At 46.2% G+C, this 16,963-nt stretch overlaps 1 protein-coding gene across 6 annotated transcripts in view; it reads right to left on the reverse strand.

Moving 5' to 3' along the window:
• Window positions 1–1,780: 1,780 nt before the first annotated feature.
• The window catches only part of B3GALT5 (beta-1,3-galactosyltransferase 5), a 34,134-nt gene continuing 18,951 nt past the window's right edge, over window positions 1,781–16,963 (reverse strand). The window contains exons 1-3 of one of the 6 annotated variants that reach the window (XM_017810942.1): window positions 14,482–14,894; window positions 6,284–6,461; window positions 1,781–5,852 (exon numbers count right to left, since the gene is read on the reverse strand). In XM_017810942.1, coding sequence (XP_017666431.1) covers window positions 4,899–5,852; window positions 6,284–6,364 — 1,035 coding nt within the window. In that variant the 5' untranslated portion in view covers window positions 6,365–6,461; window positions 14,482–14,894 and the 3' untranslated portion in view covers window positions 1,781–4,898. The other 5 variants (XM_017810944.1, XM_017810941.1, XM_017810938.1 and 2 more) reach the window with 5 other exon arrangements.

Here is a 16,963-nt window from a genome sequence, read left to right on the forward strand (position 1 = left end):
GTCCCTGGAGGTTTTTAAGATGAGACTGGATGTGGCATCAGTGCCCTGGGCTGGGAACCACAGTGGTAGTGGATCAATGGTTGGACTCGATGATCTCAGAGGTCCCTTCCAACCCAGCTGATTCTATGATTCTGTGATTCTGGCTCTGCAACTCCCTGACAGGAGTGGGGAGCTGGGGGGGTGTCGATCTCTTCTCTCAGACAACAAGTGACAGATGAAATGTCATCAGTTTGAGCCAGGGAAGGTTTACGCTGGACATTAGGAAGAATTTCTTCATGGGAAGGGTTGTCAAGCATTGGGACAGGCTTGCCAGGGAAAGGGTGGAGCCACCATCCCTGGAGGGATTTAAAAGCCATGTAGATGTGGCACTTGGGGACATGGTTCAGTGATGGCCTAGTGGTTGGACTCAATGATCTTAAAGGTCTTTTCCAACCTAAATGATTCCAAGATTCTATTAATTTTGATTGGAAAAAGAGCAAGCCCCTTACTTAACTCGACCACATCCCGAAATATTAATACAGTCACAACCAGAAAGATAAGTGAACACACAAAACTGTGGTAACAAAATACTTTACTAAAATGTCATTCATGGAATATCTCAACATTCCCATCTTCTATGCCAATAATGAAAACATTCTCACATGTTTTACATCAACATCACACAGTGACCTGCACAAATCCAAGAGGAGCAGCATTCCTGGCAGATCCAGTGCAGCCCTTGTGTTCTGTTCAGCTCTGACAGAAGGCAAAAGTTTCATTACAAAAATCTCCCCTGTGTTCCCAGAAGTGCCTGGCAGGGTTGTACCTCCCGGGTAAGGCTGAACCAGAGGAGCTGAGAGACCAAAGCCTTCCTGCACATTTTGGACAATGCTACTCTAAACTAAGAATATGTTGGTTGATGAAAGTCGCGGGGAAAAAAAAACAAACAATCAAACATTAATTTTTCTGTATTCAAAAAATGATCTTGGAAGAAATAGAGTGTGTTGAGATACACAATTTTAGCCAACTCTGTGTCAGCTCTGTTATTCTTCACTCCTCCCCATTTAAATGAGAAGCAATGGAGTAACTTTTAGCTGACCTTTTCATAGCTATTCATAAAAAAATGATGTAATGATCTTCTGACCCAGAAAGCATAAAAATGTTAGGGGAGGGCTCTGCTTTCACAGACAAACTGCCCCCAAATAGCCTAAATTCTTTTATTAGCCCATACAAAATTTAAAAAACAAGCCTATGTACACTGCAGTATTGTGTTTACAGTTCTAGTTATATTTCTGTTCACTTTGTGATGGTATTTCATAGGAAAATATATAAAATTTAGCAAAAGGCCACTAATACTGTTTTGATTCTGTTAAAATTCATGATCTGAGGCCTAAGCTGCAAAAGCTAATTTCATAAAGTCACTAGCTCAGTGGTTTTGTTTAAATAAATGAATTTGCCTTATACACAATCATTTACTTTCCTTAAATCACCTTTTCCAGCAGGTCTAATTATTGTTAATTTAACATATTCTTATTTCAAGCAACCCAGGGAGCTGGGGGGGTTTACTCTGGAGAAAAAGAGGCTCAGGGGGTTGTGACAAGGTGGGGATTGGTCTTTTCTCCCAGGTAACAAGTGACAGGACAAGAGGAAACGGCCTCAAGTTGCACCAGGGGAGGTTTAGCTTGGACTTTAGGAAAGATTTCTTCACAAGAAGGGTGTTCAAGCACTGGAACAGGCTGCCCAAGGAAGTGGTGGAATCACTGCCCCTGGAGGTGTTCAAAAAGAAGTGTAGATGTGGTGCTAAGGGACATGGTTTAGGGGTGGACCTGGCAGTCTTGGGTTGATGGTTGGACTGGATGATCTTGGAGATCTTTTCCAACCTAAACAATTCTATGATTCTACGAATTACAGAATCGATTTCTATTTGATGTGAGCACAGAGAAAATCAGACGTGGAGAAAAATTATGTGCAGCAACCAAAATCAGTTCTAAACCAGCCAGTTCTCAACCAAATTCAGCTGGGAAGCTGCTTTGCAAGGAGAGGAACAGGCTCCCTGAATCCATAACATTTCCATCTTAACTCATTTGCTCCCCAGCAGAGATTTAAGCAAAATGCTTATAGATAGACCATCAGAGGCTTAGCCACATATAATCAGTGGAAACAGGATCCAGAATGGGATGGTTTCTTAGAGCATTCCTGAGGACCTTATTCCTCAGCAGAGCAGCTGAATTTCATAGAATCACAGAACGGTTTGGGTTGGAAGGGACCATAAAAATCACCTACTTCCAGCCCCCTGCTGTGGGCAGGGACATCTTGCTCTTGAATTTAGCCCCAAAGATGTAGTGGTAGAGTCTGCAGAGAATAGCACCATCTTCCCAGTTAGTGGCTGTATCCAAGTAATTGGGAACACTCCTGAACTAAAGTAAAAGCCACAGCCAAGAGGTCAAGCAGATCTTGGCCCTCAGGGGTAACTTTTTTTATGCTGATACAAAGCCCCAAACTGCTCGGGTGGGACGTATCTTAGTGGCACTCACAAGCAGCCATAGCCCAGGGAAACAACCCAACATGCTGTCTCCTGAAGGGAAACTTTATCCTCTCCCACAGCCTCAGCCTGAGGGAAGAGCAGAAGCTGCAGGAGCCACCACAGCTCTTGGATGTCAACGCCCCGTGGAGGTGAACAGCTCAACACACCCAAATGCAAATGGAGACAAAGATCCCTGGGATTGCACAGCTGGACTGGTCCTGCCAGCTGGGACAAAGCTGGCACCAGGCACAGAGCTGAAGTGAGACCTAAAAGCAACTGCAGGATTATATTATTATTATTATTATTATTATTATTTATCATTATTTTATTATCTGAGAGCAAGAAGAGGCCAAGATGACATCGGGCTGATTATGCTGTCCCAGCTCACAGATCCTCCATCCCACAAGACAGGGAGTTAGGAAAGACCAGGAAGCATTCCTTTTGCTCACCATTTTTCCATAAATTAAAGGAATAGCCAGCCTGCACCTTGGGCACAAGGGCAATGAATGGCAAAAGGCATTTCTGCGGGTTACATGGAAAGAACAGGGATTAAAAAGCCTGACCCATCTCACCAGCAGCAAAAGTATTCAGAAAATAGCTGAATTTTAAATAAAACTGAGCTGTTTAAATATTTCATTTATTTTAATAAAATAGTTAAAGTTTAATAAAGAAGATTAAAATGAAGAAGGTTATTCTTCTGCCAAACAAATAAATATATTTTTTTTCATCATCAGTGGTCAAAAATCAGTGCATGAGCTCAGGTTACTCCACACCAGAAGAAAATAAATAATATATTATTATTGTTACTAAACACTTTTCAGATTGGGGCATATTCCTGCTGAAAATATTTGTCCTGCTCTTCAGACACAGGCAAGTAAAAAGAGACACCTGAACAGTCCAACACCCATAAAAATAAAAAGAAACAATAAAAATAAAGTAATAAAATCTCCTTCCCTGTCTTTCCTCCTGCTCCCTTGTGTGGGTGTGTGGGGATGAGCCTTTCTAGTTGTCAAATCTCCTCAGCTCCCAGACCACTTTCCCCTTGGGAACAGCTCCACTTCTACTGCTCCCTGAAAAAAAAAAAAAAAACATTTCACACATATCACAGGCATTTGCTACTTTTTGCTGATAAAACTGACCTTTCCTGTGTGAGAAAGAAAATCAAAAGAGGAGCATAAGGCAGGATTTAGGAACTCCTTTCTCCCTCCTCACAGCCCAAAAGTATTTTTCGCATCTTCTACTGTGAAGACTCAATTCTTCGCCTCTGGAATCTACAAACATCCCAGAGATTTCATGATCTTTGCTTGGGAATGAAAGGAGAAACAGGGCTCCCAGCCTGAGGGATCACTTGAGCACATTATCCCTCTGGGTCTTGTTTAAAAGACAAAAATCCTCCCGTCTTCTCCCAGTTTCTCACAGCAAAAAAATGTCTACATCACCCTAAGTGACTCTAGTTTAGCCTTGGGAAACCATTTACAGAAGCTTTCAGGCAATCAAAGTGAGCCACAAATATAAAAGATGTCTCTGGGGTCTATTTTAATCAAAGACACCCTCCACTGACTCCACCACAGGTATTTTCAGCAGGAGACACATCCAAGGGAACAGATGAAGCAACTTTACACATTCACCAGGTGACCTGCAGTCCCCAAGGTTGTCCCAAGAGCATTGCACGGGAAAATTCTTCCATCTCTGCAAAAAAAAAACTGTGTGGAGACTGAAGGAGGGATCTGTGCCAGGATGCAGCTCTGCCCCCACAGAGCCCGCTGCAAGGGCAGGGCTGTGGTTCCCTCTGCCAGCAGAGGAGCATCCTGACAGCTCCAAATACCATTCCTTAAATACCTGCACAGATGGGTGCAGGAATCTATCAGGGGTCACCAGGAGGATGGTGCAAATTTTAGTCTCTGAACAAAAAGTGTTTTGACTTAAGTTTAGCACTGCAGGAATGTTCCCAGTCCTTTAGCAGCAGGATTTGGAGGGCAGGGCTGAAGGCCTGGATCTTCCAGAAAATAATAATTGTGTAGAGAAGGGATGCAATGGAGTGAATGGGAGAGAAAGGGATTTGCATGTTCTTGGGCAGAAATGGAGAATTTCTTCCTGGAAAGGGTGGTCAGGCCTTGGAAGGGGCTGCCCAGGGATGTGGTGGAGTCCCCATCTCTAGAGGTGTTCAAGGAATGACTGGATGTGGCACTCAGTACAATGGTTTAGTTCATAAGGTCCAAGGGGGGACTTGATGATCTTGGAGGTCTCTTCCAACCTTAATAACTCTATGATTAAAATAACCATTTCAAAAGTCTCTAACGTGCTGGACCTGGAGTTAATTGGGAGTTTTGCTGGGGTCAAGAGCAGCCCTGTAAAAGCAGAGCATTTCGGTGTGTAAATTCCAGGAGGGAAGGTGCTAGAGCACCTCTCCACGGTTTTCTGACACCAAGTGGTTCCAGTAGCTCAGCTGCTCGGTTGGTTCCACTTCGTGGCACATCACGATTTTCTTAAAGCGGGAAACGGAGAACCTGATCCTTTCTGGAAAAAACGTCTGCTCTGAATGGAGCTCCTCCAGCCTAATTTTTAGTTTGGCAAGGCACAGTCCTATGAACACATCCTCCAGCTTAATGAACGAAACGCTCTCAGAAACATGATAGATCTGACTGGCAACATCACTGGATAAAACATATCCAGTCCCGGAACAGAAGGGTGGGTAGGTCTTTCCTGGATACTCTTCCCTACTCACATACCACTTGCTCCCTCTTCTTCTTATGGGGTACTCATGCAGTTTTAAAAAGCCTGTGAAGAACCCAGTGGCCTTCTCCTTCCTTAGAAGCAGCTCAGTGAGGTAAAAAACGTTGACAAACACGTCTGTGTCGGTTTTCATCACGAAACTGGACTGGGAACAAAACCTGTGAACCCACTCCATTCCCATCATGGTCTTCAAAGTCAGGTTGTAGTAAGTGTCTGTGAAGTTCTTTTGGATGATGTCTCTGTACTGTTGGCCCTCAGCAGCGATGTCAGCCTGCTGGCTGGGATCCACGGTGCTTCCCAGGAGGAAATACGTCACCAGGCGCTTCCCGGCGACCGTCCTCTCCTTGCCCCAGGTCTGCCGGATGGCCATCCTGGCATCCAGGTGCTGGCACGAGGATGCCACAAGCAGGACGAGGAAAGGAGGGTTCTTGTGGCAGTCGATGTCTGGGAGCTGGGAGAAGTTTCCTTCTATCCTCCTGAAAGGCTCTGTGGGGAACAGGTAACCTTGGCTGTTCTCACAGAACACGCAGAACTCGGTCCAGTTGTAAAAAAACCAGAAGCTGCCACAGCTGAGCCCGAGGAGGCAAAAAAACAGCCTGAACTTTCTGAAATCCATCTGAAAGAAGCAGGAAGGAACAGCACATTAATAAAAACAATACCTAGTTCCTTTCAGTAATAACTGTCTCCTTTCAGTGCTGTGCACCAAACCCCCTGCATAGGGATTCAAAGCCAGGGCATCTCTAATTGGAAGCTGCCTGTTTCAGGGCAGTCACCCACCCTCATTTCTCCTCATGCCATCCCCACAAGATGTTCTGCTGGCCATCAAATTCACAGTCCTGTTTACTTTAGTCTTCCCCCTAAGCCACTGTATCCTCAGAAATCCACACAAGCACATCCAGGTTACCTTGGCTGATGCTTCAAACCTCCTCCCCATTTTCGGCGTCTCACAAACCATGATTTAGACCCACTGAGCCCGAGTGGAGAAGCAGCAGATATGTGTCCATGTCAGGTGACAGAGAATAACAACAAGAGGGGTTTTTTAAATACCATGGTTCTCCATTTGTGCCTGTGTCCCAGAGCCAGCAGGTGTCCCAGGGGCAGACCCAGCCAGGTTCCTCCCATCCTCATCTTCCTCGTGTCCTGTGGGGCTCTTGCATCAACCCAGAAACTGCTCCTGATCTTTGTGCTGGAGGTGCCATGAGTCACATCTTTGAAGCTGGGTCAGCTGCTCAGAAAAAGAAAAGAAAAAAAAAACAGCAGTGGGTCACATTGTTTGGATGGTTCAGCTTGTGCAAAGTTTAAGTGACTCACTAGGGCATGCTGAGGGGAGAAGGGGGCTGTTCTGTCCCCCTCTCCTTTTACATGAAAGAGATCCAAACAATAACAATGTTCACTCATTTATCCTTGTAAACAGATTAATGTGCTGCACATCAGGCTACAAACCTAAATTTTCAGAGAGAGAAAAATTGTCAAAGCAAACCCAAAAAGGTCACGGTGAAAAAAATATTGCACATCTCCATAAATTAACCTGGTGAGAAGAGTTTAATGCATCAGTTACTCACCCCAGTAACCCACAGGCCCACCAACCACTATTTCAGAGCAGTAGGATGGGGCCATTTCCACCTTCCCCCTTCTTAAAGAATTGTACCTGTCTTCCCATCTGAAAACACAAGTTCACAATCCCTAGAGCTGTAGATTTCATGAAAATTTGATCTCTGCCTTCTGACCAGGAGTGTTCTGTGTAGACTCCCCCAAATCACATCAGTGCCCTCCTTCTGCCTATCCATAAGCATTTTGCTCAAATCTCTGCTGAGGAGCGAACGAGTTCAGGTTGAAATGTTATGGATTCAGGGAGCCTGTTCCTCTCCTTGCAAAGCAGTTTCCCAACTGAATTTGAACCAACCTCTGTTCTAGAGGTCATTTTGAACAACATCCAGTCGTTTTGCATCAAAACAAATCTTTCTGGTTTTATAGGAAGTCCTTTTGCAAGATGTTATACTTGATTTTTCTCTCTGATGTGAGCCAGAAATCACATATTTTAATTATCTCAAAGCCTTTTACATCTCCCGTTTGTTCCAACCGCAAAATATTTTACGAAGGGCACTGCCAAAAAAATTACCTCTTTTGTGTCCTACAGACTTTGCTAAAACTGAACTGGCGGGGTGTTTCATGGCCCTGTGCAGATCCAAAAGTGCTTTGCATGGAACCCTGGGGTGCAAACCAGAGAGGGCCACCAGAGTCTGCAGAGTCTGCAGCCCAGAGCTCCTCTGGCACACACCTGAAATGAACACATGAAAAAAAGGCTCTGCTCTCACGACACCCCAATTTTGCTTCGTACAGCTCTGAGGCCTCCAGTGCAAGAAGGACGTAGACCTGTTGGAGCGAGTCAGAGGAGGTCACGGAGATTCTCAGAGGGATGGAGCATCTCTGCTGCAGAGACAGGCTGGGCTTTTTCAGTCTGGAGGAGAAAAAAGGGTCTGTGGACACCCTAGAGCCCTTTCCAGTATCTAAAGAAGTTCCAAGAAAGCTGGAGAGGGACTCTGGACAAGCACATGGAGTGACAGGATAAGGGGCAATGGCCTCAAGCTGAAGGAGAGCGGGTTTAGAGAATCACAGAGCCACAGAATCCTTAAGGTTGGGAAAGACCTCCAAGATCAACAAGTCCAACCATTTCCCCAGCACTGCCAAGGCCACCACTACCCCATGTCCCCAAGTGCCACATCTACATGTCTGTTAAATCCCTCCAGGGATGGGGACTCCACCACTGCCCTGGGCAGCTGTGCCAGGACTGGACAACCTTTTAGGTGAAGAAAGTGTTGCTGATATTCAACCTTAAACTCCCCTGGCTCAGCTTGATGCTATTTTTCTCTCATCCTGTCATTTGTTTCCTGGGAACTTTCCTCCTCCTTCATCTCATCTTTCCATCCTCCTCCTCCTCTTGTGTCTGCAGCAGGATTGCATTTTTGCTTTTCTCTTACAATGCTTTGAGGAAGTAGCAGTCTTGTAAAATAAGTTTATGCAACAGCTCATACAATAGAGCTAAAAATGTAAGAGGAGCTCTTACAAAACTCTGAAGAAGAAAACCCACTGAATTCCTACAAAGCAACCTGGATCAAGTGAGATCCTACTGGATTAAACTGCCACTGGTTTCCTTGCCTCCTTTTAAAAAATATATTTTCTTAAGTTTTCTTAATCTCTAATTTATTTTTTTGTCTCCAAGGTACTGAAAAAGTAGGAAAATGCTCTCTGTTCATTGTTTTCATTTCAGTGACCTGTATTAATGCTCATTTATGAACTTTAAAAGGGACTATGAGATTCAATAGAGAACAACATGTAAGTACATTCTGACCTGTAGACAGACAAGGCTTATCTCATCTGAGTAACCAAAGGATTCTGGAGCTAGGGTTGACATTCTAAGCATCTTTTCTAATTGAATAGGTAGAATAATAAAAGGTCCAAGAAAACAATTTAAAAGCGTGGGGCTACAGGTTTGTCAAAAAATTATTCTTCACAAATTAGGCATCAGGTTTTTTATGTGGAACAAAACCTGCTGCACTAAAGGCACAAAACTTTTCACCGTTGGACGTGACAAATATAAACCAGGTTTGACACTTTCCAATCTCTTTTCCTCTCAGCCCCTGCTCCCTAAAGCCAGGCCAGAGCACAATTCTGGGAAGGTAACAAAGCTTTTCTGTGTGCAGCTGAGCCAGCCCAGGGCATTCCATCAGTCCCTCGGAATCCCCAGCATTCCCATGCTTTTCCTACCTCCAGCCACAGCAAGGGTCAAACTTGCACCTCGGCTTTGGGAAGTGAATTTTGCACCTCAAAACACACCAGATGTGAGGAGGAAATTCTTCCCTGTGAGGGTGGGGAGGCCCTGGCACAGTTTGCCAGAGAAGCTGTGGCTGCCCCTGGATCCCTGGAAGTGTCCAAGGCCAGGTTGGATGGGGCTTGGAGCAACCTGGGCTAGTGGAAGGTGTCCCTGCCCATGGCAGGGGGTGGCACTGGATGATCTTTAAGGTCCCTTCCAACCCAAACCATTCTTGTGGTTCTATGAAGAAGGTAGTCAAGGTCTGTGATCCAAATCAGTCAAACCACAGCCCTCTCTACTTTGGAAGTTCCCATTTCCATGACTGGCACGAACTTCCCCCTGAGTTCTGCCAAGTTGAGCAGGTCGGCTCTGGGGTCTCTCTGCTCACACCACCGACCCTCGTGGAACTCCTTCATTATTTCACAGTGATAAGGCCGTGGTAAGTCCTGTGACAAAGCCTAGTTATTCCACCAAAATTAATCTGACACCTCCTTTAGGCCTGTTAATGAGTGTAATTATCTGAACGGCACCAAGAGATCAAGACTGTCTGCCACATAGTTCAGGAAAAGCAATCTGGCCTGAGGCAGAGGGAGGTAAGTAGGTCTAGAGTCCCCCTGGGAAACAGATTTAAAATATCAATTAAAAGAAATGCAGTTTTCTTAACTTTTCTGGGGCAAAGCTCCGGTTGTGCCACTGAGTCCAGTGGAGGGTTGGTGTTGTCTTTGCATTGAGGTGTCACACGTCAGGGAACGACCCAAACCACAGATGACCAAAGTGCTTTTGGGCATCTGCAAAGAGTCCCCACTTTGTAAAGAGGCTCAAGCAGCTGTGACAAGGAAGACCCAAAAGCAGAGGCACAACTGAAGTGCCTAAACTGGACTTACAACCCCAAATACTGCACAGTTAAAGTCAGAGGTTTTATTCCCATTTTCCTTTCCCAATCATCAAAAGTAACATGTGCCCTGGTGTAAGTACTAGTAATAGCTGCTAACTCCAGATTTTCCTTGGAATAAAGCCCCTAAATTGCTTTCTCATAAGCTCAGCAGGACACAAGAAGGGATTAAGCACACACAGATAATAAGAAAATGTCAAGTGCAGTGGGAAACATTTCTCTTTTCCTACATGCAAGTGTTTCAGAGGAGCAGGGGCCAGCTTGGAGCTCTCAAAGATGATGTCTCTGGCAAGGCAGTGGGTTCAGCAGTGGCTGGGCCACCGTTTTTGTGGGAAAATGCTGCTTTTCAGAGGGAGGTTTTTACAGCAAAGTGTATTAACGGTGTCCTCGCCCAAATTGTCGAGGCTGGCAGGAAAGGAGGGTGGAAACTCAGAAAGGGTACAGGACAAGGGAAGAACTTTTACTGCTGCCCTTACTGTCAGACTATGGAAAACCTTTTCCCCTCTGACACCTCTCACCAACCTCTCCTTGTCAGCCCATCAGCAAGACAGAGCAAGATATTGTTCCTCTGCTTCCATCACTTGAGTTGCTGAACATGTTATTTACAGACCAATCCTCTCCCTGGTTGTTTTTTTTCCCCTTTCTTTTTTCCCTTTTTTTTTCCTTTTTTTTTTTTTTTGTGGTCTTGATTATTTTTTAGGGTTTTTTTTTTCATTTTATTTTTGCAGTGCTGCTGCAGTGAGGGTTTAGCTTTCCCAGTTTCTCCCCAGGCTTGCCTTGGTGGTGTGTGTGTGGAGGGGCTTTTCATGCTTAAAATAGACCTCTGGCTCTCCAGAAGGGCCACAATGTTTTATGGCCAGGGAGCTGTCACAGACCCAGAGCAGGAGTTCCCATCTCCAAACCCTAAGCCATCAATTAGACAACAAATAGAAAAGGAGAATTACTGTTATGGATTTTCAAATCCTACTACGTTGCCTGGCTTATGTTCTGTCATTATGTTACTAATACCCATTTAGCTGATTGACCCTGTGACTCCAACAGCAGATTGAATCTTCTCTGTAAAACGTTGGCCTGGTTTTATTTACCTTTTTCGGTTTTAATAAGGCAAGAATAAAAGATGATTAAAAGAAAAAAGATGAAGAGCAGAAACGAGTCAAGTTTTGAAAGAGTAAAAACGAGCCAAATTTTGAATTTTCCAGAGAAAAAAATATCAGAGTGATACGTTAAATTCTAGATTAATATTAATCCCAGTGAAATGCCATGCATATATAAATTATGAGATATATACAGATATGTGCACACCACTGTATCCTTAGCAGTATGGCAATGAAGCCTGAACACTGGTACAGTTATAATAAGAAGGAAAGAAACATTTTTTTGCATCAATCAAAAAAAAAAAAAAAAAAACCATGGTCCAAAAAAGAGACATTATAATATAAATTGGTTAAAATTCAGTAAACCGAGTAAGAGTCCCTGGAAGTTTCAGCTCCATGCCCTTCCATCATGAGACAGTTTTCAGAGGAGCCACCTGACCTGCTGTTACTCCTTAACCTTACCCCCTCAAAGGCAAGTTCCCACTGTTTCCTCCTGTGAATCATGTTTTCTGTGCCACGGATGGTGGTGTGCTGGTGGTTAACCACAGCCCCACATATTGTATAAACACCACCTCAGCAGGGCAGCCCTCCCAGAGCCCAGGCACAGGCACAGGAGCAGCTCTGCAGGCAGCAACCACCCATTAACGAGGTGCATCTTTATTCTCACCAGGAAAGAATCCATGTCTGCAGGTCTCATCAGTTCAGACACCGAAGTGTCACCTCAAGGTGTGGAGATTCCCATTCCTAAATGGATGCAACGCCACGTGGTCTCTGGGTTCTGCCTCTGAGACAACCCAGATGGTTGATACCTAAAGGAGAATAAAGATCATGGCAAGAGGGAAGGTTTGGTGGCACAGGGATCTTTTGAACCAGAGGATGCATCTTCCTCTCTATTAAAAAAATCATCATTAGCTCTTAATGCACCTTGAACTCATCCACCCAACCATGACCGGCTTGTAACATTTGTTTTTGGAAAAGCCAAAAAGCATCCTCAGATCAAAATGCAATTTTGCCCTCAAAACCAGCCGAAAAAATGTTTGGCAGGAGGTGTAGCTGCTCTGGTAATGTCACAGGAAGTGCTGCATCTGAGGAGTAAAAAAGAAATGTATTTCCAGGGACTTTAGCCAAGTCAGGAAAGCTTACTTCTATTTTAAAACATCAATTGGCTTTCCCGAGCTGCCTGGAAAATTCTCTGGATGAATCCTGGCCCTAAAACACCCACCCAAATGTCAGTTTGGGTAGTAGTTAATAAGGTCAGAGCCCTTTTCTCCAGGATGGAGAAAGATGCTGCAGAGTTCAGACCATCAATGTGGAGACACTGTACGGGACAACCATTACAGTCCAGCCCCAGTGCAGGTGCTTTTTGACCTTTTTGGGAGCATATTTAGACAGTTTTAACTTAATCCACTTCCACAGGTGATCCAAACCCAGCTGGCAGGCAGCCAGCAAAGGGCATCCTCCCTCACAGGCAGAGAAAACAGCAGCACCCCTGGGGCACTCCCTCCTTGTTCTCCCAGAAGGACCTTTCCTCATCTCAGTAGTAATTTTTTCTAAACATTCAGCCTAAAAGCTTTCTCCTCCTGCCTCTGTCCTCCCTTCACCTGATGTGAACCAAACATCCCTTCCTGGATTTGTCTTCAATGCTAATAGACCCTCTTCTTCTAATGCTCCCTCTATTTCTATGGTACCCCCATTTTCCCTTTGTTGCTGATGCTGATGGGCATATTTAACTTATTTCAGAATTGCCTCATGAATCAGCAATTTTCCTCCAATTACTATTCTACTTGCTATATTCCAGGTTCTACTTGCTCTGACTCCAGATCTCACCACAGATAAGCAATTGTCCACAAGAGGATGAATCAGAGCAACGTGACCCCACATAAACCCGTGTGGTTCATTGTGCTGAACAGGAATAAAATCCCACTCACACCCACCCTCTCATCTTTATAAAAAAAGCAACCAGGAAATTTCTTCTTTAGGCTCTTGCTGTCAATGCCAGGACTCCAAAAGTCCAGTTATTCTGAGTTTATGGAAGCACCATTCTTCAAAAATTGTATCCATGTGCCAGTGTCTCCAAAAGAAGTTATTTCGTGCACCCTCGTTTACAAGTAGCACTGCATGTTGTTTGTCTCATCTTAATGAAAAAGAGAAAAAAAAATCCCTGAAAATAGTATTTCAGATAGAATGAGAATCTCACTCTTCTCCCTTGGAAACAGACTCAAGATACATGAAGAAGTAAGAGAGCACTGCAGAGAAGTGATAACTATACAGATTGTACAAAAAAAATCCCCATTCAAAATGGGGAAAGTTAGCAATAAAGATATTCCAGTGTCACTTTTAAATCTTTGAGTGCTGCTCAGCCCTGCTGTAGGATGAGGACCTGTTAGGATCTTCCCTTTCAGATGGTTTTTTTTCCCCCATTTTAAGGTGTGGGAGCACCTTCATGGAGCAGGTGAGCCCAGTGCTCTTTCTGTGCCCTTTTGTTCCATGCTGCCTCTTGGCACAATCGGTTTTAGGTGTTTGGAACTTTACACTCCGCTGTCCATGTAACAGTTGAATTAAGTCTTTGCATTTATGTGCCTGTTAAAGAAACAATCTGGTACTTTTGGAGGAAAATGTTCCTGGGCACAACAGGGCTCTCACTCAGGGCAGAGAGAGCCTGGGACAGCCATCCAGGGTCCCCTCACTGCTCCAGCCCTGTGCCAAAGGCTGACTGGGAGGGACAGTGCCCAGCTCCTCATTTGATTAACGGAGCTAAGGCAGAAAGCAAAGGAACAGAAATCCAACTGTATGTCCCTCCTGCTGGCAAATCCTTTCTCGATGACTCCTTGGCTTTAAAAGTGCTGATCAAACACAGCAATCTTGGCAGGATCAGGCCCAGTGGCTGCTTTTTTAATTACTTACCTGTACCTCGTGGATCTTCCTCCTTTGGAGCATTTTATCCAAGCTCTCAGCAGGACAGCGAGGACAACATTTGCCCTGTACTTGTCCCGACTGATCCTGGGCTTTACGTGGGGCTGCCAAAACGTTTTCCCCATGTAAAACATACGACAAATCTGGATTATTTTTACTTACTCGTACCTTCTCACCATCAAATCGTTCTACCCCTCGTGCCAATCATCGCGATGCCCCTCATTGCCCGTCTTACCAGGGGATGAACTTTGCACACTGCTCGACTGGGGAGAGGGACGTCCCTGGATAGGGAACTCTGGGCTTCGATCCCGATCTTCCAAGCAGTGTTACACCTGCTGCCCCTTCTTATCTCTCTCCCAACCCTTCTTATCTCTCTCCCAACCCTTCTTATCTCTCTCCCAACCCATCCGCGGCGCTGGGCGTGTTTTGCGAAGTGGATGAGTCTGGTCCAGGGGCGCGTCCGTGGATGAGCGGGATCGCCTGTCCCGGGTCCTACCTGGAGCCGGAGTTAGGGAAGGAAGAGGCACCTCCTCACCTCGGGCTCCTGCAGCGCATCCCCCGGGCTCTGGCCGTGCAGCGGGAGGGCGATGGGCTCCTCCTCCCACCGGGATCGCCGGCTACAGCCGGTGAGGTGTCCCCCGGTGCCCCATCCCGAGCGAGGGGTCCATCGCCGGCGGTGTCTCCCGAGCCAGGAGCGAAGGAAGGCGGCGATGCGGTAACCTGAACTCCCCGCCTGCCTCTTCCCTCTCTCCCTCCCTCCTCCCTCTCTCCCTCCCTCCCTCTCCCTGCTTCCCTCCCTCTCTCCCGTAGGTAACAGACCAGCGGTCCCGCTGCGGCTCCATCGGCGGGGAAGGGAAGGTCAGGAGTTCGCTGCCCACGGTTTTATTTTGGATATTTGGGATGAGAGGGGGGGAGAAGGCAGCGGCCTGGGAGGCGCGGAGCTGGGAAGCGTGTCAGGGCAGCGCCAGCCCTTCCCAGCGCTGGGAAAGTTCGGCCCCGCGCTCCCAATTACCGGCGATCCCGCCTGGATTCGCACAGTGGGAGAGAAACCCCCCCTCTCTGCTAAAAAGCCGGCACTGAGGCGCCCTCGGTGCGGCCGACGGGATTTTTCCTGATGAGGAATGACAACCCGGCGAAAAGGGCGGAGGGGAGCAAACACTGCCCCGCGCGGGCCCCCGGGGTGACAAAACCCCTCGGTCCCCACACATTCCCCCTCTCCTTGGATCCCTGTGTTTGCTTAACCCCTGACCCTGCGCTGTTTGGGCTCGGCACAGCCCTCAGCCCCGGGATTAGTCAAGCCTTTGCTTTAGGGCTGGTCCAAGTCCGGGAAAGACCTCCGATCCATTTCCACGACCACTTCCAATACTTCTTGGAGCAAGAAGCCTCTTGAGGAGAGGCTGAGGGAGCTGGGGCTGTTCAGCCTGGAGAAGAGGAGGCTCAGGGGAGACCTCCTCACTCTCTGCAACTCCCTGACAGGAGGGGGGAGCCAGGTGGGGGTTGATCTCTTCTCCCAGGCAACCATCAGCAAGACAAGAGGGCTCGGTCTCAAGTTATGCCAGGGGAGGTTTAGGTTGGATATTAGAAAGAATTTCTTTCCAGGAAGGGTAATCAGGCATTGGAATGGGCTGCCCAGGGAAGTGGTGGATTCATTGTCCCTGGAGGTGTTTAAGATGAGACTGGATGTGGCATCAGTGCCATGGTCTGGGAACCACAGCGGGGTTGGATCAAGGGTTGGACTTGATGATCTCGGAGGTCCCTTCCAACCCAGCTGATTCTATGATTCTATGAAGTGGGGAGGTGCAGCACTTTCACCTTTGTGCACACACAAACTGTCCCCCGTGACAGCAACAGTGACACTTTCACACGGCAACAATTATTGCAGCAAATGGCTTCAGGGAAAATACGTTTCTCTTCCAAGGGCTGCAAGCTCGAGCTGAAAAGATCACTTCCCAAATAAGAGTTATGGATAAAACAGCCCATTTCGTATCGAAATACCCACTGACAATTCGGGGGGGGCTTGAATTTCTAGCAAGGAATATTCCCTTGGATTTGTCATTGTCATTTTTGAAACAAGTTGTTTCAGCACAGCGCAAAAAAAACCCCAAACAAACAAAAAACCCCCAAACAAACAAAAAAAACCACAAAAACCAACCAAACAAAACCCCAAAACAAAATAACAACAACAAAAAAAAACCAAACAAAAAAAAAACACAACAAGAGACAAATCAATCACTGGGAGCTGCTGGCAGCTCCCTTTCTCCTCCCCCTGCACTTCAAGGCTGGGGATGGATACATGTAGTTAAGGAGACACAAAAGAAGCTGTTTGCTTGTTGTACTTCGCAGGAGAAATACAAGTGAGAAGAGAGGTGCAGATCAACTTCCAGGTTTGCTGCAGAGAGAACTGCTCCAAAAAGCTTGTGGGGTTGTCTTTTATTTTTATTATTTTTATTATTTTTATTATTATTATTATTACTCTAAAAAACATGCCCAGGTAGCTTTATTTTCCTCTAGTGAGGAAGCATTAGCTAAGGCACCTCGAGTGCCTGTGCCTCCCTCTGGGTGCATGACTCTCTTTTGTGCTCTGAGTTCCTAAAAAAACCTTTCCTTTAATTTTGGGAAACTGCTAAAACTTTCTTTGTCAGAATCTGACCTACAAAGTCCAACAGGTACTGGTCATACAAAAGCTTCTGCAAGCAAATTACCTGCCCTCCACCTGGAAAAGGGATATTTTCCCATGGAAAATGTGAAAACAACAGAGGGCTGGGGCTCTTGCCTCTGCCCACATCACATTGTTCACTGGCTGCTGTCAGGGCAGACCTAAAATGAGAATCATACAATGGTTTGGGTTGGAAGGGACCTTAGAGATCACCCAGTTCCAACCCCCTGCCATGGGCAGGGACACCTTCCACCAGCCCAGGTTGCTCCAAGCCCCCTCCAACCTGGCCTTGGACACTTCCAGGGATCCAGAGGCAGCCACAGCTTCTCTGGGCAACCTGTGCCAGGGCCTCCCCACCCTC

Source organism: Lepidothrix coronata, unplaced genomic scaffold (genome assembly GCF_001604755.1).
Source record: "Lepidothrix coronata isolate B3197 unplaced genomic scaffold, Lepidothrix_coronata-1.0 Scaffold30, whole genome shotgun sequence".
Lineage (NCBI taxonomy): Eukaryota > Metazoa > Chordata > Aves > Passeriformes > Pipridae > Lepidothrix > Lepidothrix coronata.